Below are 25,504 nucleotides of genomic sequence, written 5' to 3'. Positions count from 1 at the left end.
ACTGCACATCACAGAGCATCTTCAGTGTTTTACAAAGTTGATCGGCATTTGAACTTTCATTGCCAATGCTGAGAATAAAGTTCACTTAAATGTTTAGTACAAAATAGAGAAGTATGTTTAGGGCCTTGGTGGTCTTTTGGGTTCACAAAGGCTTAACGGGCACAACACAGCCAGTTCTCTTAGCCACCGAATCGTCTCTGCAGCCCTGCTGTTTCATTTCTAGAAGAGCAGAAAACTGTGTGTCCAGAAAAAAAAAATCAAAATTCATGACTTACAATGGGCTTAAATCCGACCTACTGTGTTTCAGGCAGTCCTCACTGGTATTGTGAGTTGTGTGAGATGGCACGGCAGAGCAAAATGCTCATTGTGTGCTCAGAACTAATGCTGCAATGGGGTTCCATGCTTCAGCATGGGCGAGATTCGTCACACATTTGAATCTGAGTTAGTTTTTGGCCATTGTATGTTCAGAAACGGTTGATGGTTGCTAATTATTTTTTTTCTTATTTATTTAATGTATATGAGTAGTAGCTGTACAGATGGTTGTGAGCCTTCATGTGATTGTTGGGAATTGAATTTAGGACCTCTGCTCCCTCCGGTCCACCCCACTCGCTCAGGCTCAAAGATTTATTTATTATTATAAATAAGTAGACTGTAGCTGTCTTCAGACAGCACCAGAAGAAAGTGTCAGAGCTCATTATGGGTGCTTGTAAGGCACCATGTGGTTGCTGGGATTTGAACTCAGGACCTTTGGAAGAGAAGTTGGTGCTCTTACTTGCTGAGCCATCTCACCAGCCCGTAAATTATTTCTTAACCTTCACATTTCAGTTATATGACCCAAAGTTTAAGAAGCTAGGACTTAGTTATAACTGTGAAGCCTAAAGTTTTAAGTTTAAAAATTTTTGTTTTTAAAACTGTGCCTAAGAGATCTTTAAAACGAAAATGCCTCTAAACTGCATGCCTCACTCAAGGACAGATCAACCTCTGGGACCCACTTGCTCAAGGACAGATAACTTCCTGGAATTCTGGGAGCTGTTGTTCATGAAAGAACGAACCACACGGTTTCACTTCTGTAAACAAGGCTCCTTGCCCCCGCTGCCCAGGATGTGCATGATCGCACATAGGCAGGAGATACATAGGCACGAAACACGTCATGATGCGTGCTTACCGCCATTAGGTAAAGATGGGACGTACTTGACCCCGAGGGTTTTGCCTTTATAAGCAACAAACTAACAAAATTCGAGACCTTCTCTGGTGATCCCTGGTATGGATCTGGCCGGTGTCTGTTGTCCTAGTTTGCTTCAATTTTGGCTCAAAAACTGTGGTAGTGGGATTATTCCTGCTTAGTGGGATTAACATAACACACCCAAATAGCCTATCCTCTCTTAAATGCCTTCATTCTTTCATTTACTGCCAGCAGCCAGGTTTAAGGACTTCATGACAAATGTCTGCCAGGAAGATTTGCGTGTATTTTTTATATATACAAATGATGCCCAGCTAGCAGCACTATGAGATTCCACACTTTGGGTAATTAGAGGCTAAAGGCTTGGCTACCATTAGGAACTGGGAACAACTCCCCAGACGATAAGAAGTAGTTGAGAAGTCTGGTTGAGCTCTGGAGCATCTTTGTGCAGGCCTTTTGAATACTTTCTTGAAAAATGACTGTAAAAGAGATGCAAGCACAGAGAGAATCCTGTTGGTCTGTAACTGACTTTTCCACCTTGCAATCCCAAGCCGTTCTGAGCGCATGCTTTCTCTTTTCTTCTTGCTTCCTCCCTTCCTCTCTCCTTCCCTTCTTCCTTCCTTGCGTCCTTTTCTTCCTTCTTGAAAAGCAGACACAAACAAGCCAGGATATGAGTAACTTTGTTTATTGGATACATTTTAAAATCTTAGAAGGAGAAGGACATGGCTATAGGTTCCAGAGCTCTGCAGTAAGCCATAAAAGTGCTGGTCGAGCCAGTAAAACATTAGCAGAAATAATGCTATTTGAAATATTCTGTGGGTTGGCAAGATGGCCCAGCTGATCCAGGCAAGTCTTAAGTCTGATGCCCTGGTCCCATCCCCCGGGACTCCTGTAGTGAAAGAGAAGAACCAGCTCCCACAAGTTGTCATTTAACCTCCAATTTACACGTTGGTGTGTGTGCACACATGCTTCAGCACGTGTTTACTCACGTCAGTAAATGTGACATCTGAAAAAATTCGGTGGCAGCTGTCTATAAACTGTTCAAGATCATTTATAAAATGCACACATGAAAGTATTAACCTCTAAGTCTTGAGACGAATGGATTTGAAAAACAGGGGGGAGTTATTAAACCATGAACCAGTACAGATGATGGGAAAAAAAAAGTTGACAACGGTTGAACAGTGTCAACTGGACCAGAACCCAGAACTAAGAACTTTTGAGATGGGGTCTCCTAAAGCCAGACTGACTAAATTTTCTATGTAGCTAAGGATTACCCCGAACTCCTGATCCTCCCTTCTGTTTCCATATTCATATGCTGAAGCTACAAACTTAGACCACTATGCCCTGTTTTAAGTGGTACTGGGACTTGTACCCAGGACTTCATGAATGAGAGGAAAACATTCTACCAGCCTAAAAGCACTTAAAATAAAAAAAAATTATATTACTTTATTTATATAAAAATTTTGCCTGGATAGATAGGTGTAGGTGTAGGTGTAGGTGTAGGTGTAGGTGTAGGTGTAGGTGTAGATATATAGATATAGATATAGATATAGATATAGATATAGATATAGATATAGATATAGATATAGATATAGATATAGATATAGATATAGATATAGTGTGTAAGTTTGCTATGGCATAAATGTGGAGGTCAGAGGTCAGCTCTCTGGAGTTGGCTTTCTTCTGCCTTTGTGGGATCCAGGTCCTGAACACAGCTCATCAGGCCCGTGTCTGCTCATCCACCTTACTAACCTGAATTTTTTTTAAATGACAAAAATTTGGGGAACAAAGATTGTTGGGATAACCTTTTTTACCTTGTGTGAAGGCATGTCTCTGTAGTTTTCATCGTTAATTCTGTACCAGCAGAGAGCTAAATGCTGGCAGGATTTTGGTATTGTAGATTTTATGACCCATCACTGGGTTTTCTATTTTGTAAATATTTGTCCTTCCACACATGCCTAAAGGCAATCTAGAATATCATCAGAGGTTGTCTCAGTGCCGATTGGTTATAATAAAGATCTGCCAGCCAAGAGCTTAGACGGAGGGCAGAACTTCCTGGCAGAGAGAATGAGGAAGGATGAAAAAAGTCAACTCCAGAGATTCAAGAGGTGACGTAGAAAGGAACAGACATGAACCACAGCACAGAAAGCTGGCCACATGGCAGATCGTAGGCAAGATATAATCAGGTCAAGTTAGATGAACTAGCTGGGAGAACGCCCTGGCAAAAGGCCTAGGCTTTAAACTATATTAAAAGTCTTCATGTCATTATTTGTAACACTGGAGGATCTGAGAAAGTCCCGCAATAAAAGATGTAAGTTGTCTACAGTGAACCTGTATTAATTGTTAATAAAGGAAAGCTTAACTGAAGGTAAAATGGGCTGGGAAGCTTCAGGATAGGAGGACAGCCCCTTTTTGCTTCTGGATTAGTTAGGACAGACAGTCTGAAAGCTCGTATGTAAGCTGGTGCACGGTGATGGGATTTACATAGAAGTTCCGACCTTGTCTTTTATTGGTTTTCCCATCAACTATTGACTGTTTAACGCCTTTCCTCCCTTTGTAATTAAATTTAGAGCATTTTATATTTTATTTCCTTTACCCTTTCCTTTACCCAGGGAAGTTTACAATGATGACAACACCAGAGGAAAATTTCCAAACAACCTAGAGATTCTCGTGGTAGCAAGACTCCCACACAATTTTGCTTTGGTGACCTCTATGCTTTACCTCAGGCACGTAGAACTCGTAGTTGCATTACACCCAGATGAGCAATATGCCTATGGAGAGGCTACTGTGCTTTTGTCGCATAGACATTCTTCTCTTTTCTTCTTTCAGACTTACGCAATCTGTTTCTTCTCAGCTACCACACTAGTGTCCAGCCCTCTTTCTCTGCAGCTCTCTGAATCTGTGAGTTTTAGTCCCTAAGACAACAAATAAAATCAGTTTCAGTTTTATAGTATATTAGTTCTCTTGTTGGCTGTGATGAAATACCCGAGTAAAGCAACTTAAGGAAGGAGGGATGTGCTTGGCTCGAGGTTTGAAGGAGACACAGTCCCATCACAGTGTGAAGGACTGTTCCGGCAGAGGTATAAGATACCCGGTCAAATTGTGTTTCAGTCAGAAGCAGATGGAGCCAAACACTGACTTCCAGTGTCAGCTTCCTCCTTCTTCCTTCTAGTTATGTTTTTCAAGCCTAGGTTTTGAGCTTATTTGTCCTCTTCTTAGAAACTGGCACCGTCACAGTGGATCAGGGCACTGTTGGGGCTCTACGCCTTTTCTTTTGCCAGCACCAACTCTAGCCTTTTGCTGTTTTCTGGAGGTCCTTCTCTTCTCATAAAGGATGTGTCTTTCGAGCCTGTGTTGAGGCTCATTCTTCTCTGCATAATCCAAAGAGCCATAGATCACACCAAAGCCAGTCGTCTTGCCACCACCAATTGGAATACAAAGATGACCTTTGGTGTGGTTTTGTAGATTTGGGCTAGCTCTCCCCCCAACCCCCACCCCGAACTTCTTTCTTTGGAACTGCTGCCTTTCCAGGGTAAAGATTATCAATGGCCATTTGTTTTCTCAGAAGCAGATGGTGACCGCAAATGCCGTCAAGTTGACAAGGAAGATTAACAATCGCGCAATAGTTTTTAAGTATAAATCAAGTCCTCTGAAAGAGCAGCTAGTGCTCTGAACCAGAGTCATTTCTGCAGCTCCCATCTTATCACTGCTCTTATTGAGCATAATGTGGAAAGTTCTAGACAATGCAATACAGTTAACAACAACAAATAAAAAGCATATGGGTCAAAGAAGTATAATTGTCCCTATTTTAATATGACATGGTCTTTGTAAAGTTTTTGTTGTTGATGTTGTTGTCTTGAGGTGGGAGAGGAACCTGGGATTGAACCCAGGGCCTTACACTTGCTAAACTTGCCTTTTACCACTGAGCCACACCTGGGCTTCATGCATATACATTTAAAAACAAACTATTGCCAGCCATGGGACAGGAGGACTTCTTTGAGTTGGAGGTCAGTCTAGTCTACATAGTTCCCTATCAGCTAAGACTAGAGTGATATCCTGTCTCAAAAAATAAACAAACCCTATACAAAATGACACAAACAATGCCTAGACCAGTATAAGTGGTAAATTCCAGAGGATTACAAAGTCAGCATATAAAACTCACTTGTATTTCTACATATTAGAAGTGAATAATCAGGCCTGGAGAGATGGCTCAGTGGGAAAGAGCACTGACTCCTCTTCTGAAGGTCCTGAGTTCAAATCCCAGCAACCACATGGTGGCTCACAACCACCCGTAATGAGATCTGACGCCCTCTTCTGGTGCGTCTGAAGACAGTTACAGTGTACTTATGTATAATAATAATAAATAAATAAATCTTTAGAGAGAGAGAGGGAGAATAATCGGAAATACAATTGCTTTTGTTTAGACAGGGTTGCACTTTGTAGCCTAGCCTAGTCTTGATTCCACACTTAAGCTCAGGATACCTAGAACCTGCATCAGCCCCCTGAGTGCCAGCATTGCAGGTGTGCCACCACAGCCAGCTGGAACTTTTTTGTTAATGCCAACTGTGAATGATCCTCACTTCACGATAAGAGTTTAAAGTAGTGAAACAGAGGCAGTTTAATTTATGACCCTGCAAGGCTGGGCATCTGCCTAATTGAGCACAGAGAACACTTAAGCTCTAAATGTGTGAACCTTCCTCTTTTGAGTTAGCAGGGGGCAGGGCCTTAGGAATCACTTTGGTCATATCTTCCCTTCTGTCATGTGCTCCCCTGCTCCCCAAACCCTGTGAGATTTCATCTCTATGTTTTACATCCTGTTTATTTTAAAGCTTGTCAGATACATGACCTCACAGGCAAGCCTAGATGTTGACAGTTTTCTCCTCTGCACTTGTCCTTTCCGTGGATGTGGGGACAAGCAGTTTAGCAGAGGTTGAGTGGGGAAGAACAGGTAGGCTGGCAGCATGGCCAAGGGTCTGCTGTTTTTGTTTATTTGTACCTAAGTTGGCTTGAGGCACCGTTGAAAATGAACTATGGGATTTTATTTTAAAAAGAATAAGAAATACAGACATTCATCTAGATGCCATGAATAGACCTACAGAACCATATTGACACATTTGTGTCTTTTCACAATAAACTTGCAAGGTGTGGTGGGTTTGTTGGCAACAATTTGCCAAGTAGTTCCTCTTTCCTTGACAGCTGTCTACACAGATGCAAGTTCTTTTATTCTAATCTTAATTACTATTAGTAGCACTCAGATCACAAAGCACCCTGTGAATCTATTATCTATCTATCTATCTATCTATCTATCTATCTATCTATCTATCTATCATCTGTCTCTCTGTTATAGGTGGCTACAAAGAGTTAAAGGGCTACTGAAGAGTTAAAAAATTCAAAGCAAATCTGAGAGGCTGAAGCTTGGAAATGGATACGCATGTAAAGTCTCTTAATAAGTCTGTGAGTCTGCTAGAAACACTGTGCCTACTACTGCTGCAGAGTCAGGATGCAAGGTTAAAGTTGGACTTCAAAAACAAGATGTGGGACCACAGAGGTTCTAGATACAAAGAGCAGGAGCTGGTCCAGGAACCCCCTGAGTGAACCATGCGGAGCCGAGATCAATGCAAAAAGCAAGAGGAATTTATTGTTTCAGTGCGTTGAGGTCATCCCAGACCTGAAGGAGAGGCGACCTCTAGCGCTGTTCAGCAAGTTTTCATATGGTTTCCAGGGGCAGAATAGAGCATCAGCAACTAGGTACAATATGATTGGCTGAACACTGTGCCCTTTAAACTGATTGGTCTTTAGGGAAAGAGGTGACAAGGACTTCCCTTGTCTGAAGGTGGGCAAAAGTCCATCTGCCCTGTAGTCTGAGGAATGTTAATCAACCTCTCCCTTCAGGAGGGGCAAGTGTTTCATGACCTTCCCAAAGTTCCTGGGCTGTCCTTTTCAATGGCAGACCCAGATGGATGGATTACAATTCAGACAGGCTGCTCCAACAGCAGGACTGTGCTGAGCTGAAGCTTCAGGGACAGTCAGAAGTTCTCTGGCACTCAGTCCTTTGACATATGTACTAGATGGTCACATGACAGTTTGGTGGGGCCACTGCCATTGTAGTGCTAGGTGTCTTCCCTGTTATGGACCTCATGAACCTCAACAAGTTTTTGGACCTTGGTATGATTTTTTTTTATTACGTATTTTCCTCAATTACATTTCCAATGCTATCCCAAAAGTCCCCCATACTCCCCCCCACTTCCCTACCCACCCATTCCCATTTTTTTGGCCCTGGCGTTCCCCTGTACTGGGGCATATAAAGTTTGTGTGTCCAATGGGCCTCTCTTTCCAGTGATGGCCGACTAGGCCATCTTTTGATACATATGGAGCTAGAGTCAAGAGCTCCGGGGTACTGGTTAGTTCATAATGTTGTTCCACCTATAGGGTTGCAGATCCCTTTAGCTCCTTGGGTACTTTCTCTAGCTCCTCCATTGGGAGCCCTGTGATCCATCTATGATTTTTATATAACCATGTTCCTACAGTTCCAGTTTATTTTGATAAATTTATAGGGTGGCAGTGGCACCTTTCACACTTTTAAGGCTTACCCATCTGTGCCTTGTTGGTGGTACTGGAATGGTGGTATTGTTTACATGCCCCTCAAGGTACAGAGTCACCCTACTTCTGCATTTGCTTATAAGATAGAATTTTTCAGAGTAAGGCTTAGCCCCTGAAAGCACTGTTTTACACCACATGGAGTAATTCAGGGTCTTAACAAATAGTCCTTAATAATCGGAGTTTTCTAACACTGCTGGTGGGACTGGACAATCATCAGCCACTGTGATGTTAACATGTGCCCACATGACTGGGCTAAGGATGCAGAGAGTGCTGTTAAGACATTATTATTTCAGGCTGTGTTTGTGAAGGAATTATGGAAGAAATTAACGTCTGAGTCAGTAGTTTGAGGAAGGAGGATCTGCCTTCATCCTCTGTAGATGGCCCACACCCATTCCACTCAGGATCTAAAGAGAACCAGAGGCAGGGGAAGGGGAACCTGATTTCTCTTTCTGAGCTGGGCCATCCGTTATCAACACTCTTGCTTCTCACTTCTTCTTCAGGTTCAGCTTGAGAAACCGCAGACTTCCCTGATAACCAGGCTTTTGGGCTTGAAGTCTATAGCAGGCTTTCCTGGTTCTCCTACTTGCAGGAAGCAGGTGAGACAGAAAAAAAGAAAAGAAAAGAAAAAAGAAAAAAGCAGGTGGGACTTGCTTGTCTTCATAAGCACATGGGCTAAAATCTAGAATAAGTTCTCATATGTTTATATTAACTTTATTTAATTTTTAAAATATTTTTAAAATTTATTTACTATATGTAAGTACACTGTAGCTGTCGTCAGACACTCCAGAAGAGGGCATCAGATTTCATTATGGATGGTTGTGAGCCACCATGCAGTTGCTGGGATTTGAACTCAGGACCTTTGGAAGAGCAGTTGGCGCTCTTAACCACTGAGCCATCTTGCCAGCCCCCTTAACTTTATTTTTATGGAGAGCTCTGACTAATGCAATCTGGAAAGATGGGTAGCATTTTTTTTTTCTCCTAAGTTTAAAAACAAAGCCAGATGTGGTGGCTCATTCCTGTAGAGCACTCAAGAAGCTGAGGCAGGAGGATTGTTGTGAATTCAAAGTCAGCTTGGGCTAGATATGAGTCCTAGGCCAGTGTGATCTACAGTTAAGGGTTATGAAGTGAGGGGTACTGGTGGGTCCATGACAAGGTGTGCCCCTGAGTAACTACAGCATGTGATAGATCTGATATAAAAGGGACTTATTAGGGAGTGGAGAGGAGTGGGGACCTGGAGAAGTAGTAGAGCCAGACAGAAAAAGGGAGAGAGACCACCAGGAAAACACACACACACACACACACACACACACACAGAGAGAGAGAGAGAGAGAGAGAGAGAGAGAGAGAGAGAGAGAGAGAGAGAGAGAGAGAACAAGCGTGAGTTCTGGGCTGGCAGACAGCCCACACCTGCCCACACCTGGGACACTGGGTGGCAGCCAATGGTCCCTGAGATGCTAGGTCCCTGAGAGGAGCCTAGTAAAATCTCCTGTAAGCCAACAATAAGATCCTGTGTCAAACTACTAAAGAAAAAGGGACAGGGAACTGGAGAGATGGCTCAGCAGTTAAGAGCACAGGCTGCTTTTCCAGAGGACATGGATTCAATTCCCAGCACCCACATCGTGGCTCACAACCATCTGTAGCTCCAGTTTCAGGGGACCTGATGCCCTCTTTCTGGCATAGCCAGACATGCAGTGAAAACACATTACACATAAAAGAATAAAAACCAGCACTTGGGAGGCAGAAGCAGACTCGTTTCTGTGCATTTGGGACTATCCTGTTCTACACAGTGAATTCCACGACAGCTAGGGGTACATAGAGAGATCCTGTCTCAAAAAAGCAAAAATAAATGTATAAACAGAACAAAACAAAACAAAACCCACAAAAACGTAAAGTATATACATACCTACAGGCATACTTATATGAACCCAGCCAGTCCACTCTTAGGTACCCAACATGTACCCAAGAGCATAATAGCTTTGTTTGTCAAAGCTGTACATAGAAACAATCTAGTGGTGAACCAGCACTTCGGTGGTTAAGTAGAGTGTGGTATAGCCATACAAGAAATGAAAAGAGCTACGGATGGGTGCAACAAAAGCAGGTTTACTGAGTGCAAGAGACCAGGCACAAAGGATATGCTGTGTAACTTAGTGTGCACAAACTTACGGAGGATGTGCTGCAGGCCATAGTGATAGGAAAGAAAACAGTGATTGCTCAGAGAAGGTAAGCCCCAAGTGGCCATCGGGGGACATAAGAGATGCTTCAGGAGCCACGTGTTTGACTACCTTATTGTGGCAACAGTTTCACGTGTGCATACTTTATCCAAATTCATCAAAGCCTACTACTTAAATATGCATGTTGTGTCCATGACTTTATGTCTTAATAAAATGGTCTTAAAACACACAAAGTGATGCTGGGGAGATAGGGGGAGATCAGTCTGTCTGTATGTGCTTATCCTACAAGCACAAAGACCTGAGTTTGACCTCCAGCACCCACATAAAAAGATTATGCATTTCCACTGTTGGGGAAGTGAAGACAGGCTGACCAGTCTACCCAGCTAAATTGGGAGAGACCCTGTGTTAAAAAGCAAAGTAGATGGCTCCTGAGGAATGACAGCCACGGTTGACATCTGGTACGCATAAGCACCTGCTAATATGTGAGCACATATACCCCTCCATGTACCCCCCAATAAAAATATAATATGTAAAGTGAAGAGGCAAGTCGTAAACTGAAAATCATTCGTAGCAATACAATGTATAAATAAGCCATATTTAAAACATCTCTAGATTCCTGGGCTGACGAGATGGCTCAGTGGGCAAGGGAGCTTGTTGCCAAGAGTGACAGCCTGAGTTCAATCCACAGTACGTGGTAGAAGGAGAGAAGACATGTCCACAAGCTGTCCACATATGCCATGGTCTTTGCATACACAAAAATGCATGAGCGGGGGCTGGCGAGATGGCTCAGTGGTTAAGAGTGCCGACTGCTCTTCCAAAGGTCCCGAGTTCAAATCCCAGCAACCACATGGTGGCTCACAACCATCTGTAACGAAATCTGATGCCCTCTTCTGGAGTATCTGAGGACAGCTACAGTGTACTTACATATAATAAATAAATAAATCTTTAAAAAAAAAAAAGAAAAAAAAATGCATGAGCATGCGCACACACACACAGGTCAAAGATAGACATTTAAGAGCTCCTACTCTTGCAGAGAACAAGGATGCAATTTCCGGCACCTACAGAGCCTGCCCACAACCACTTGGAACTTCAGCTCCAGAAGATCCAGTGTTCACTTCCGGCCTTCAAGGGCACCTGCATACACTTGGCACACAGACAGACAAACAGGTGTACATACATAAATAAAACTAGACAAAAAGAATCTTGTTAAAGTCAGTATATTGGCCCACTAGTCACAAGCTAACTGAGGAAGGTCTCAAAGGGCCTTGGGATGGATGAGGGCTGAGTTTGTCCCGTGTCTTTGTGAGCAGTCTGAGGTAATCAGGATAGCAGATCTAATTGGATTTGTCTTCCTAGCACTTAGCCATCCTAATATCGCTCCTGTGAGTCTCTTTGGGGTGGGGATTTCACACTTATTCAGAAGAGTTTACTGATCAAGCCTCAGAGGTACAAATTTTCCACACGGCTAAGTGGATAATCTAACTTAAAGAACAAGATCTCCAAGTAACACCTTCAGAGGCCTTCTTGCTTTCTGCACTGAGGTTGGGTTCTGTGAAGGCTGGTCCAGAGAATGTGGAGGGCATTTATCAAGAGGTTGTAAGAGAACAGGGGAAATTGTTAGTTTTTCAAAAGCTTTTTTTGTCCTGTCTAATAGAAGGTCTGTTGTGCAGTTTAGTGAAAGCCTAATCTAAACACAATTCATTTATTTAACTTGTCTTAGGGCTGTCTCGATTTCTCTTCCTCTTCTGAAGCTGTTGGGTCTTTCTACCACATCAGCTGCAAGACTTACTGCCTCACTGCCTTCCCCCACACCCATATTCAACCAGCTCAGGACTCCCTGGGGCCATCTGCACAAAAACATACACTTCTTACATAATGGAAAAGTTATTCTAACTGCTTACACTAGACATAGAAAACCGTACTCTCCTATGCCCATATGGCCCACCTGCCTATCCTGATCTGTTTTGTCATAACTGACTGGTCATGCAGCCCCACCCCCTCTCTGTCTTTGAGACCCACATTTCTGATGACACTCCTCCCTGTGTGGGACCTGGGTGTGGGTGGTGTGACAAGGGAAAGTAGAAGAGTAGGATCTCCATGCAAGGAGACACAGGGCCCACAACTGAGCAAAGAGTTGGAGTTCGGGACTGTGGCTCCCATAGGTCCACACGGAGGTGAAGAGAGATGACATGGCTTCTATATTCATTGCCCATGTTCCCCAGTCTCTTCCAGGTACTCAAAGACTGGATACTTCCTGTCTCCAAGTCCTCAGAGTCAGTGCTTCGAGCTTTGGCAGGGAACCCAATGGTTGGACTTCTTGCTGGGGTCTCTGGGAATTGATTTTCTTTTTCTTTTTGCTCTTTCCCATGGTTCTAACTCTGCCTTGTATGCAGAGTTCCACAAAGGCTGAACAGCCTGTATCATTCTGCAAGGCTCAACAGTTCTGCAAGCCTGTGTCGTTCTGCAGAAACAAAGCTAAGACACAGGTCAGGAGAAACTTGGGTACAACTTTGAGTGGAGTTTGCTTGGGCAGAGCCAATAGAGACAAATTTGACAGCTACCCTTATCAATCTGTCCTCTCTCTCTCCTGCTGTATTAGAATCACTGGGCACAGGTAAAGAGTGGAGTGGAAGGAGCAGGACACCTCCACATCACATCCTTCACACCCCCGTGGTTTTCTTCCATTAATTTCCGGCCTCCTACCTCCAGCGAGCTGGACTGTTGTGGGGTTGACTTCTCTCTGGTGTAGTCTGAAGACCAACTGAACACCAATCATTTTGAAAAGTCCCCAAGCTCAACAAGAAAAAGAAAAAAATTAACAATTGAGAGCCCTAGCATTTAATCTACACCCTGAGGGATGAAGGATGGCATCAGAAGCAACCTGTGTGAACCTGAGTGACAAGAGCCAATTGGAGACTTGGCCACAGGTGTGTGGAGGCGAGACAGTTAGGTTTATTTCCTCTTTTCTAATTTGAGAGGTTTCATGTTGAAGAAAATCAGTATGTTGGGGTTGCAGGAGGTATAAACCCAGTCACCATGAAGCTGAGCTGCACGCTCACACAGTGGGCCCTTTATGTCTGCCCTGCTGTGCTCCTGGCAACCCAGATGTTACTGGGTAAGTAAAGTGTTTGAATGCTGGTGTGGAGATGAGATACGCCAAATCTTGAGGAAATCCTCAAAGGTAAGAAGAATGGACTAGTTCTGACTTTGCAAAGAATTACTGCTCAGGCGGGACAAGGACAGATAGAAGACAAGTCAGACGTGAAGGACTGAATGGCTCTTTCTAAATATAAAAAGTCTAATAGTTTCCATCCTAAAAGTCCCTTCTGACTATGAAGCCTTTGCCAACTGCAAATCTTAGCTCTTACTTTTCTAATACAACTGTCTTGGAAGGGCAGTGCGGGCTTGCAGGCTCCACCTCCTTCCCTGCTTGCAGCGTGGCCTCCACTGGAGTCTGGATTACGTAGGGTACAGTGACCTCTGCTCTAACCAGGTCCCTGTACACTTTTCGGTTCTTACCGTGATGGGTTTCTTTGTTTTGTCTAGCCCTACTGGCTGCTTATTCTCTCTTGCAGCCTCTGTTTTCCTGACTGTCACTGTCATTTACTCTGTTTACTGCTGGGATGTCCTTTGGTCCTTCAGTAGCTTTTCTTTGCCTTCCATAAACTCCAGTGTGCTCTAAAGTTAAATCTTTTCCCTCCCTCCCTCCCTCCCTCCCTCCCTCCCTCCCTCCCTCCCTCCCTCCCTCCCTCCCTCCCTCCCTCCAGTTTGCATGTATGTGTATGTTTTTTCTGAACAGTTGTATATTTTAGAGCCTCGGGCACATTTCCAGCTCTAATTCTGCTTTTGACCTTCACATTTGAATATTAACCTTTACACAGGCATTTTGACCCATGTGTGTGTGTGTGTGTGTGTGTGTGTGTGTGTGTGTGTGTGTGTGTCCATGTACCTGGTACCAACACAACATGACCAGAGATGAGTTCACACATTCTTGCATCCTCACTTCTTTTCATTTACTTTTTATCTGATCTCAGCTCACTGCACTAGCCCTCTGCTGGAAACCCAACTCTTCCTTTGTCATTCTCTGCATCATCATCATTGACAAATGTCACCTCCTAACTTGCTTTCTCAACCAGTTCCTTCTCTGGACCACTACAAATGTTTTCTTAGGACTGAGCTGGGCAATGGCTTCCTTGCCAACCCTGTCTCAGCCTCGTCTCACAGGATGAATTCTCTCTACATCCGGAGTGACTTCTAAAACTCCAGCTCTTGTTGTGGCACATAAAACCCCAAACCTGGTACCCACTAAACCCCCTCAGCCTCTTTGGCATACCCAAAGCCTTCCCACTTCCACTCTCACAAAACTCAATGAGCCTGCATTTCCATTCACAGCCCAGATTCCTATCTGCCTCCGAGATTTGCTTATATTGTTAGCTCCATCTGAAATGACCTCTGCCATGACTCCCCAGTCCCCTCCCCCTTTACAAGCATCTAAGTATCCTTAAAGACTCCATCTTGAGAGCATCTTCTGAAAGAAGCCTTGTTGGATCCCCAGTGGCTGCCCCTGACACTTTGTTATTGCTGTTATCCAAACACTACAACAATCCTTTCTTATGCATGGTCTTCCACCAAACCCAGAGCTATTTGTGGGAGGCCCAGGTTTTTGGTTTTGTAGCAAGAACTGTGGTCTTGTATCAGGTACTCTGACTTCCGGCTCCTCTCCCAGTTACTACTTTTATATCACTTGGAAAAATTCTCTTTCTGTTGAGCATAGGAGCATGTCATGTACCTTTAATCTCAGGTCTAAGAAGCCCGAGGCATGAGGATTGCCTCAAGTTCAAAGTCAGCTCAAGTCACATTGTAAGTACCAGACCATCCAGGGATGCATTATAAAATACTGTTTAAGAAAAAAAAAATCACTCTCAGGTCAAAATGGCGGGCCGATCTGCTGTTTCAGCATCAAGCAAGTGGCTGGATGGTTTTCGAAAGTGGTATTATAATGCTGCAGGATTCAATAAACTGGGGTTAATGCGAGATGATACACTACAAGAAACTGAAGATGTAAAAGAAGCCATAAGAAGGCTTCCTGAGGACCTTTATAATGACAGGATTTTTCGAATTAAGAGAGCCCTGGACCTGACTATGATGCATCAGATCTTGCCTAAGGATCCGTGGACAAAATATGAGGAGGACAAATTCTACCTTGAACCCTATCTAAAAGAGGTTATTCGGGAAAGAAAAGAAAGAGAAGAGTGGGCAAAGAAGTGATCTTTTAGTTAAGATCTGTGGATGTGCCTGGTCTCACCATACTTTTACAAAGTTATTTCAACCCAAATCACAATTTAAGAATTATTTGTTCTACCTATGCCACACTTTAAATAAATGTCTATTGTAACCATGAAAAGAAAAAAGAAAAAAAATCACTTTTAATATATCCTAATTCACTTTTCCCTGTTGTAAAAACGAGGATAATACCTCCCATTGAACCATATAAGGAAATGCCAACTAAGCCAGCAAGGCTTTAACTTTAATTAATTAATTAATCAATCAAATAAGTAACGTTATATGTTACTGTTTTGACTGAGGGTGTGTCTGTGCACCAACTCCATGCCTGATACCTTCAGAGGTCAGAGGAGAGCATCAGATCTCCTGCAACTACAGGTTGAGACGGTCGGGAGCCACTATGTGGACGTCAGGAACCAAACCTGGATCCTCTGCAAGACCAAGAAGGATTTTTTTTTTTTAAATAGCTAACCCTACTCTCCAGCTCTGAGGTTTTATTATTTTGTCTCCGAAACAAAATAAAAGGACACTGAGCGCAGACATCTGATAGTGGAGGAACTGAAAAGGGGTAGAGAGAAGAGGGCGGAGCTACGGGTACCAAGACAGTGCAAACCAGGAAGTACACTTGATAAGGAAGTTTAAAAAAAGTCCGAGAGTCTGGGCACTGGGAGAGGATGAGAACAAAGGTGCCCGGGATGGGAGAGAGTGGAGTGAACAAGAAAACACATATGAATATGAGGACTAAGCAGGGCAAGGAGCAGGGAGAGCAGGGAGAAATGACATTACCTATCCTGGGTCAGTCATGGACCTAAGAGATATTGTAGAGAGGTAGGGAGAAGTCTCTAAAGTTTTGACCCGGAGGCAAAGAATTGTTCCACCGCTACCAGAGCAGCCTGACAGTAAAGGGTAGCAGGGAGGGGGGAATGGGGAAAGAGCTTTGCCATCACTAGGGGAAAAAGGGATAACTGAAGAGCAAAGAATGGACTGACTGGTGGTCATGCATGCCTTTAATGCCAGTTCTCAAGAGGCGGAGGCAGGCAGACCCCATAGTTTGAGGACAGCCTGCTCTACACAGCAAGTTCCAGGACAGCCAGAGCTAGACAGAGAAACACTGTCTCTAAAACCAAGAAAAAGAAAAGGAGGGAAAAAAGAAAAATGAAGACTTGAAAGGGGAAACAAAGGGGAAAGGGGGCATAGCTACTTTTGTAGACAACATATTCTTATTTCTAATTGATTATTTATTTACATTTCAAATTTTGTCCCCCTTCCTGGCTTTCCCTCCACAACTCCCCATCCCATCCCCCCTCCTCTTTGCCTCTAAGAGGGTGCTTCCACAACCACCCAACCACTCCCACCTCACCTCGCTAGCATCCCCATTAGCTGGAGCAACAAACCTCCACAAAACCAAGTGCTCCAGCTCCCATTGATACCAGATAAGGCCATCCTCTGCTACATATGTATCGGGTACCATGGACCCACCCATATATACTCTTTGATTGGTGGTTTGGTCCCTGGGGGCTCTGAGGGGGTCCAGTTAGTTGATATTGTTGTTCTTCCTTATGGGATTGCAATCCCTTCAGCTCCTTCAGTCCTTCCCCCAACTCTTCCATTGGGGTCCCTGCGCTCAGTCCAATGGTTAGATAACATAGTCTACCCTAAAGAGCCAAATAATTTCGAGAAGATGAGAGTCAGGGCAGGATGTCACCAAGGAGGCTCAGAGGAGTAAAGTAGACTCGGACTGAAGTAAAACAAACCCTGCTTCTGAGCTTGCAGTCATCCCTGACATTCTTGCTCCATTCTCGACTCTCAGGGTGTCCTTGTCGCTAGGATCAAACCCAGAGCCTCTTGTAGGCTAGGCAAACGTTCTGCCGTCCAGGCTTGCCTGCCTGTCTGCTTTCCTTTTTAAATGTACTTGTGTGCATGTGTGGGGTACATGTTTGTATGTGTGTGGGTGTACACGCACACGTGTACATGTGTTAGTGTGGATCAGAGAACATCAAGTGTCCCATTCCTTAGATCTTTTCTACCTTTCTGTTTTATTTTATCAAGACATAGTCTTTCATTGGTCTGGGCCTCACTGTGTAGCCTAGGCTAGCTGGCTGGCTGGCCAGCAACCCTTGGGGATCTTGCCTATCTTTGCCTCCCAAGCACTGGAGTTACAAGGCTATGTTTGCTCCACCAATGTGCAAACTAAGCGGTTTTCCAACTGCTCTATCTCCCAGCAAATCCCCAAGTCTTTCTTTAAACTCGTTTAAATTTGATTTTGTAGAACTGCTTCTTTAAAATTTATAGGATGGACAACCCGGCCTTGTAGCTTATTCCTGTGGCTGAGGCAGGAGAATTGTTGCAAGTTCAAGGTCGGCCTGGGCTACATAGAGAGTGTCAGGTTGACTTGGACTGCAGAGTGTGACCTTGCTCATAAAACTTCATCATCAACAAAAATCATCAGATGACAGTGAGCACACTTATCTGAAAGGCAGACTTGTGAAGATTAAACAGTGCACCAATGTGTCAGCAGTGTGTGACACACCGTGGATGCTAGAATCTGATGCTCATCTTTTCTTCCTCCTGCTGTGGGGTCATGGCTGTCACTGTCCTTTGATTTCCTGAACCAACAGCTGGATGTCATGCTGCTGAGTTTACTGTTCCTTCATTCCCCCCCCCCCTTCCCCAAACCATAGTCTTTTCACCAGGAGGCGTGAATGCCAATGAGCCAAGGTCAAAGCCATCCCAGTGAAGACCCATAGGAGCCTCTTAGAGAGGTTTGGTGTCTTCTTCTTCTCTCCTGAGAAGATATTCCCAGGGCAGAAGAGGAGCCGGTGTGGAGGGTCCTTCTTATTCCCTTTCCCCAAGTTGCAGTATCATTCTCTGACTCTCCCTCCCCAGCAGCTGCCAGTTCAGAGACTCTGAAGTGTGAAGGACTTGTCAGCACTGAGCAAGGCAGCTGCCAGGCTGCTGCTGAGGAAGACGAGGGTGATGAAGATGATGGCGATATGACCCAATCCAGTGAAGCTGGCTTCCAGTTCAAGGGCTACACATTCAGTAAACCCTTCCATCTCAGCGTGTCCTATGGTGAGATCCCAGTGCCTCAAACCACTCCTGGTAGCCCCAGTCCACTCAGGGAACTGGCATAGGTAGACGTTCCCCATCCTTAACTCCCAGGAGAAAAAAATGCCCTAGAGTTATTCTCTCGACTCTGGGTCAATCACGAAGGCACAAGACAGGGTGAGGAAATACCGTGAGCAGTCTGTAACACTAAGTTCAATCTCTAAGTAAAAATTGTTCCCGGGGAACCAGTATTTTTGGGGACTGGAGGGCAGGAGTAGAGGGGGAGGGCAGAGGAAGAAAGAGGTCTTTGCCATTGTTATATGAATTCTAAGGGAAGAGAGCAGTAAGGTGGTCTAGTAGGAGTTGAAAGTGACCTGGACAGTTTAGGGGACCTGCTATGAACATTGCTTGGGACTTCCTAAGGGATGCGGAGGATACTGAACTCTTACTTTGGGCCACAGACTGGCTGATCCTTCAAGGTCCAGCTACATTGATATTTGAAGGAGACACATTGGTTCTGCACTGCCGCGCCTGGCAAGACTGGCCACTGACTCAGGTTATCTTCTACCGAGAGGGCTCCGCCTTGGGTCCTCCTGGACCTAAAAGTGAATTCTCCATCACCATGGTGCAAAAGTCAGACGGTGGGCACTACCACTGCAGTGGCATCTTCAGGAGCCCTGGTCCTGGGAGCCGAGAGGCTGCATCCCCTGTGGCTATCACTGTCCAAGGTGAGCATCTGAGGGAGTGTTGCTGTGGTAGATTTGGGTGAGAAGGAACAGAGAGACCAGCACCATCAAGATCTATGGTTTTTGATGTTCACAGATCCAGAGCCTGGATTGTCTTTTCTAGTCCCTGCCTAGAAGGGAAAGAAGCAGGAAGAGGAGGGAGGAGGGAGCGAAAGGAGGGGGAAGAGAGAGAAGAAATAAGAAGGGAAGGAAAAGAAAGAAAGGAAGGGAGGAGGAGGGAGAGGAGGAGGAAGAGGAAAAGGAGGAGGAAGTTGATGAAAAGTTCAAATGGGACCTTCCTAAAGAGAACCCACACCTAGTAGAACCAGAGGAAAGGATGGGAGAGGGAAGTTATGGGTCTGTTGTTGACCTCTTCTTCTTCACTTCTTGTCGTTTTCCTAGAGTTGTTTGCAGCCCCAGTTCTCAAAGCCTTACCTTCTAGTGAGCCCCAAGAGGGAGGCTCAGTAACCCTGAGCTGTCAGACAAAGCTGGCCCTGCAGAGGTCAGCTTCCCGCCTCCTCTTCTCTTTCTACAAGGATGGAAGGTCACTGAGTGTCAGAGGAGTCTCTTCAGAACTCAAGATCCCCAAAGCCTCAGAAGAACACTCTGGCTCCTACTGGTGTGAGGCAGTGACTGAGGACAGACAGATTTCGAAGCAGAGCCCACAACTGGAGATCTGGGTACAGGGTGAGTTAATGTGTATATGCACCTGTGGGGTGTGTGTGAGACAGGACTGGGTTTATCAACCGAACTCTGGAGGAACGAGATGAAGAATAGATGCAGGAGAGACAGGGCAATAATCCAAAGTCTTTGAAGGTAGAAGAGAGTTCAGAAAGAGAGTGTCTTCCTTGGACTGTGGAACAAGCCAAGACCTTAGCTGGCCCCTCTTGTATCTCCTTATAGAATGCAAGATTCCTATATGATCTGAACATTTATGGAAGCATCGTACCTAGAATGCAGATAATATCTAGAAAGGGCCAGTCAGGACTGCACATTGAGACCTCATCTCAAACAAACAAACAAACAAACAGTCTCTACAAAGAGTACAATGTATGTTACTAGAAGTTACCATTAGGAAAGCTGTATACAACTTGACACACACTTAGGAGTCACCTAGGCTGATGAGAAATCTTGAAGATAGGTTCTTTCGCGCTCAACTGGCCAGGAAGAACAACGCTGCAACAGGATCCTTCTGCACACGTTTATTGGGAGAGCTTGATTGTAGAGGCAAAAAGACCCCGAGCCCAGAACTGGTGCTGCTTTTATAGGCCTAGGAGAGGCGTCTCTCACACCCGGATTGGTTATGCACTAAGCCTCATTTGCATGTTCCTCATCTGATTGGCTACTCTCTCTCAGTACCTTACAGAACCTCATTATCATACCTCATTTGCATGTCTCACATCTGATTGGTTACACTCTCAGTACCTTACAGAACCTCATTATCATACCTCATTTGCATGTCTCACATCTGATTGGTTACTCTCTCAGTACCTTACAGAACCTCATTATCATACCTCATTTGCATGTCTCACATCTGATTGGTTATACTCTCAGTACCTTACAGAACCTCATTATCATGCCTGGGCCAGGCAATGTCTTTGCAAAAAACTTTACTGCATATGTACACATTGGTTGTTTGTCCAATGCGTGGTGGCCAGCAGTAGTCAGTGCCACTCAGCAACGGCACATGTGGCTTCCCACAATAGGTCATATGAAAGTGTCACATGGAAGCAGTGGGAGAGAGTTGTGATTGTCATCCTGAAGAAAGGGTGCCTCGGGTGACCCATGCAGAGGAAAATTGAAGCAAAGATGAACAACTAACACACACAAAGAGAAGGTTGACCCCAGAGTGTACTTCCAGAAATTAAATTCTGCCTTGAAAGAGAACAAACTGGACTGTTTAACAATGAGGCGTCCACACTAAAGAGTCTCAAGCAGAGGTAGTCAAGCCTCAGACTAAAGTTTGCATTAGGAAGGACGTAAGAGTCTTCGTGCCCTGGCTGCCAGTGAGTACCACGGCCACTTTCACAAAAGAGGAAACAATGATTCCGTAACCGAACACAGTGAGTTGACATCTCGCAGAGTTCAATTCCAAAATAAGCAGAGCCAAAGGTCTTAGTTAGGGTTTCTGTTGCTGTGAAGAGACACCATTGACTATGGTAATCCTTATAAAGTCAAACATTTACTTGGGGCTGGCTTACAGTTCAGCGTCCATTATTGTCATGGCAGGGAACGTGGCAGTGTGTGTGGCAGACAAATGCTGAGAAGGAGCTGAACAGTCTACATCTGATCAACAGGCATCAGAAGAGAATAGGCTTGAGCTACTGAGACCTCAAAGCCTGTCCCTACAATGACACACTTCCTCCAACAAGGCCACATCTCCTTGTAGTGCCACTCCCCATGGGCCTATGGGAGCTATTGTACTCAAACCACCACACAAAGGCACACAAGAGTGAAGAAAGATTTGGTTTTTTTTTTTGATGTCAGGCAAGAAGAGTGCAGGTGTTATTTCCAAAGCAAGACCCTCCCTCCCCAAGTAAACAGGGCATGGGAGGTTCATTCAACTCCCATGGGAGGTTTATATATTCACTCATGTAAAGGTTGGTCCATTCTTAAACATTCTCAGTTAAGCAGTGCACTCTGAGCATGCTCACTTTAAACTCGTGAGTTAAGAAAAGATGGTAGACACGTTTGGGGGTGTGCTTAGCCAAGATGGAGAGAAAGTTAAGGTGGTAGGCAGGAATACCTCAGGGTATACTGAGTTTACGTTCTACAGTTTTAGCTGAAATAAAGGAAGGAAGACTTTGAAGAAACATTCTTATAGGAGCTTGCCCTGAAGTTGTTTGCCTCACTTAGAAGCTAACAGTGTGAGGGCCAGAGTCAGGTATCTTTTTTTTTTCCCTCCAGTTTTTAGGATAAGGTCTTACTTTGTATCCTTGGCTGACCTACATACAGCTTACTATGTAGACCAGGCTGGGTTTGAACTTGCAGTGTTCCTTCTGCCTTGGCCTCCTGAGTACTGGGATTACAGGATTACAGGGTGACCAGACAGATTCGACTTGCATGTGCTTCCTGCCCATAACTTAGGTCCCTTAAACTCTGCTTATTCCTCCATCTTGAATCCAGCTCTTCAGAAACCAACCGCTTCGGAAACTCCTCCCACAGAAGCTCTCGGTCCTCTGCCCCCACCACCTGCTTCTTCTGCTGAGCAGCCAAGATTCTCCTCCCCAGACCCCCACCTTCATCACCAGATGCAGCTTCTTCTCAAACAAATACAAGATGTAAGAGCTCTCCTCGGTCATCTGGTCATGGAGCTGAGGGACTTGTCTGTCTACCTGAAGCCTGGTACCACGAAGGTTGCTGACAAATGAAAGTGAGCTATTCACCTGCGCTATATTCAACCACCGCAATAATTCCAGCTCTTTCTGGACTATGCATATACAGGCATAGTTTTGCAAGCTGGTTTGATACTTAGTTAAACTAATGGAACTGTTCGAGTGTAAATAAATGCATACAGGGTTATACCCAGAATTTCCCTATAACTATGTTTTCTTTAGCCATGACAAAGTCATTTTGCATTCTAGACCAGGAATTTCTTTCTGTTGCCTAGAACAGAATTTAAAGAGAAATAAAAACAAAAAAAGTGGATTTTGTACTGCAATTTCAACTGGAGGGGGGTAATTTCTCTTCTCTATATTCCCATGGAAACATTTAGCAGTGTCTCCTAGACAGTTGGGTTTCACACAGGGTGAGAAGGATGTCTGTGCTGGTAGAATTTAATGAGTTAAGGCATTTACAAGCCAAGGAGGCTGATAACCATCCTATAATGCATAGGACAACCCTTTTCCCCAATAAAAAATTTCCTGTCCCCAAATCTTATTAATGTTAAAGTTATGAAATATAAGACTAATAAAAGCTAGGTGTCAATGTGAGGCTTCATCTCTCTTAATTACTCTCCCTCAAAAACTATTAATTATATGCTAGTGTTTAATTAATCCTATGGTTTAGATTTTTATAGGCCTCCTCCTCCAAATACCTATGCTGAAATCTTAAATTTATGTACATGTATGTGTGTAAGTCCTGTGGAGGCCAGAAAGTGGGCATCAGATCCCCTGGAGCTGGATTTCAAGGCAGTTCTGAGCTGCACAATATGGGTACTGGGAAATGAACTCCTACTCTCTGGAAGAGTAGCAAGCACCCTTAGTCCCTGAGTTCTCTCTCAGCAGCAGCACCTACCATGCTGAAATATTAATCCCTAAGGTGATGGCATGAGCCAAAGGAGCCTTGGGAGGTGTTTAGGTAATGAGAACAGAGGTCTCAGGATTAGGGTCAGTGCCTGTAGAAAAGAAAGCCCCCAAAGCTAGTGAATCCATTGCTTTTGTACACTCTGACCAAAATGAATGACAGAAACGACTTAAGGAGGAATGGGAGCTGTCTTACGGTAAGGAGGAATGGAAGTGTTTCATGGTTTCAGAGGTTTTCTGTCCATCATGGCAGGCAAGCCTAGCAGCATGAATCAGCCCCAGCAATAAGAGTGTGTGTTCACATTGTGGTAGGCAAGAAAGAGCGAGCCATGGCCAGAACCAGGAGAAGTTATAACCTTCAGAGGCCTACTCTCAGTGGTTTAATTCTGCCAACTAGGCTCTTCCTCCTAAAGGCTCCACAGCCTTCAATATCGTGTCAAATCTAGGCACCAAACAAAACATGAATTCTAACATTCCACCTCTGGCTCCAAAGTCATACGGCCACCTCATAAGATAAAGAACATTCATCCCAACCCAAAAGCCACTGTAATTTTAACAGACCTAACTATGTCACTATGGGGATGGGCTTTGAGGTCTCATATATGCTCAAGCTATGCCCAGTGTGGGACACAGTCTCCTCCTGCTGCTGCCTGGGAATCAAGATGTAGAACTCTCAGCTCCTTCTCCAGCACCGTGTCTGCCTGGATGCTGTCACATTTCCCACCATGATGATAATGGGTTAAACTTCTGAAACCGTAAGCCAGCTTCAGTTAAGCTGTGGGCATGATGTCTCTTCCCAGCAATAAATCTCTAATGCAAGAAGGGAGAGTTTGTTTGGGGCTTATGGGTCTAGAGGAATAAGAGTTCACCATTATCATGGCAGGGAGGCCTGGCAGCCAGCACCAAGTATAGTGGCAGGATTAGCTGAGAGCTTACGCAGGACACAGAGACCATGAACTCAAAATGTCATGATTCTTTTGAGTCTCAAAGCCTGCCCCTCAGTGACATACTTCCTCCATCAAAGTCACATCTCCCCAGACAATCACTAACTGGGGACCCAGCATTCAAATGCCCAGACTAAGGATAACATCTCATTTAAACCACCACACTCTAAGTCCAGCATCCAGGGCATAGAGTCATCATGTGAGCCTCAGTGGGCTTGGGCAGCCCTGCCCCTATGGTCCTGATACTTGCAGCACACGTATGCTCTCTCTGTCCAATTCCACTTGGTGCTTGCAGCTTTTCCTGGTAGATGTTCCACATCTGGTATCTCCAACATCCTGAGGTTTCCATTACAATTAGGCTTCGCCCTCACAGCTGTACACATACTCCTCTCAGGGGCTGTCTGCAGGGAATCTGACCATGCATGGTATGTATGCATTGCCTTGCTTCACGGGGTGCAAGCTGTCATGACTCCTGTAGTGCAAAACCAGCACCATGTAGGTGACGCCAAGATTCTGCTGACAGCTGGAAGGTAGCCAGGCTTCCTTTTATCATGTTTGCAGTGGGCAACTCAATCTATAATAACACTTCCCTACATGGTCCGTTTCCAGCTGGGTCCTTAGGAACGTCTCTCTTTTAGGCCCCCTTTTTTCCCAGGCACTGGGAGAAATTTCTCCTTACAGCATCTTCTCTATTATCTGTTTGGCTTCTCTTTAGTGATGCTTATATCTGTTAAGACCTTAATGTATCCCACATTACTTTCCTACAACTTTAATCATATCCACACTCCTTTGTTCTATGCTTGGATTACTGTTGTCCGTTCTCAAATGACAAGACCTAGTCTGACAAGTTATGTAACCTTGCTTAATGTAGCCTTTGGTTGATGAATTAGCATACCATGTTATTGTGGCCTTAGTGAGCCAAGAATACTCACATCATCCTGTATTCCCACTGTGGCCTTTCTTTGTACTATTTGTTTTGTATGCTGTAGCCTGAAATAATTTACAAATGTATACATGATGATTTTATATATACTACAAAAAAAAACCAAAGGAATAAGATCACACTGATGGTTAGTAAAGTTTAGCATCTTTAAGAATGGGATGATTGGTCTTGACTGTCAACTTGATTAGATCTTGAATCAACTAAGAGTCCTGCTTCTGGGTGGGTCTATGAGGAGAAGACATAAGAACTGTGTGCCAATTTATTTTTTTTAAGGTTGAACATGCAGGGGATGAAGAAATGGTTTAGTGGTTAAGAGCACTGGCTGCTCTTCCAGGGGACCTAGGTTCAAGTCCCAGCAACCACATG

The 25,504-nt window shown here is 44.4% G+C and overlaps 1 protein-coding gene and 1 pseudogene across 9 annotated transcripts; both read left to right on the top strand.

Annotated features, from left to right (window-relative positions):
- The first annotated feature begins 8,311 nt into the window (after nucleotides 1-8,311).
- Fcrla (Fc receptor-like A) lies at nucleotides 8,312-22,934 on the top strand. 9 transcript variants are annotated; one of them, XM_030243906.1, is made up of 5 exons: nucleotides 8,312-8,376; nucleotides 18,121-18,306; nucleotides 18,744-19,010; nucleotides 19,410-19,694; nucleotides 22,134-22,934. In XM_030243906.1, exons 2-5 carry the CDS (start codon nucleotides 18,228-18,230, stop codon nucleotides 22,376-22,378), a joined length of 876 nt encoding a protein of 291 aa, XP_030099766.1. In that variant the 5' UTR covers nucleotides 8,312-8,376; nucleotides 18,121-18,227; the 3' UTR covers nucleotides 22,379-22,934. The 9 variants fall into 9 exon arrangements, 6 of the variants coding, with proteins under 6 accessions (XP_030099766.1, NP_660123.1, NP_001153687.1 ...); XR_003947561.1 differs by lacking the exon at nucleotides 8,312-8,376 and adding an exon at nucleotides 12,925-13,066 and having other exon boundaries at nucleotides 19,544-19,694; XR_003947562.1 differs by lacking the exon at nucleotides 8,312-8,376 and adding an exon at nucleotides 12,938-13,066 and having other exon boundaries at nucleotides 18,124-18,306; nucleotides 19,544-19,694.
- Gm2962 (predicted pseudogene 2962) lies at nucleotides 14,868-15,351 on the top strand (annotated as a pseudogene).
- Nucleotides 22,935-25,504: the final 2,570 nt, after the last annotated feature.

Source organism: Mus musculus, chromosome 1 (genome assembly GCF_000001635.26).
Source record: "Mus musculus strain C57BL/6J chromosome 1, GRCm38.p6 C57BL/6J".
NCBI lineage: Eukaryota > Metazoa > Chordata > Mammalia > Rodentia > Muridae > Mus > Mus musculus.
The sequence above is the reverse complement of the archived record's forward strand: the minus strand, read 5'-3'. Positions and strand labels throughout refer to the sequence as shown.

Coding starts and splice junctions, on each gene's coding strand:
- Fcrla (NM_001160215.1), top strand. CDS start 12,988: ATGAAGCTGAGCTGCACGCTCACACAGTGGGCCCTTTATGTCTGCCCT. Junction 13,067..18,120: donor GGCAACCCAGATGTTACTGG/GTAAGTAAAGTG, acceptor CTCCCTCCCCAG/CAGCTGCCAGTTCAGAGACT. Junction 18,307..18,743: donor CCATCTCAGCGTGTCCTATG/GTGAGATCCCAG, acceptor TTTGGGCCACAG/ACTGGCTGATCCTTCAAGGT.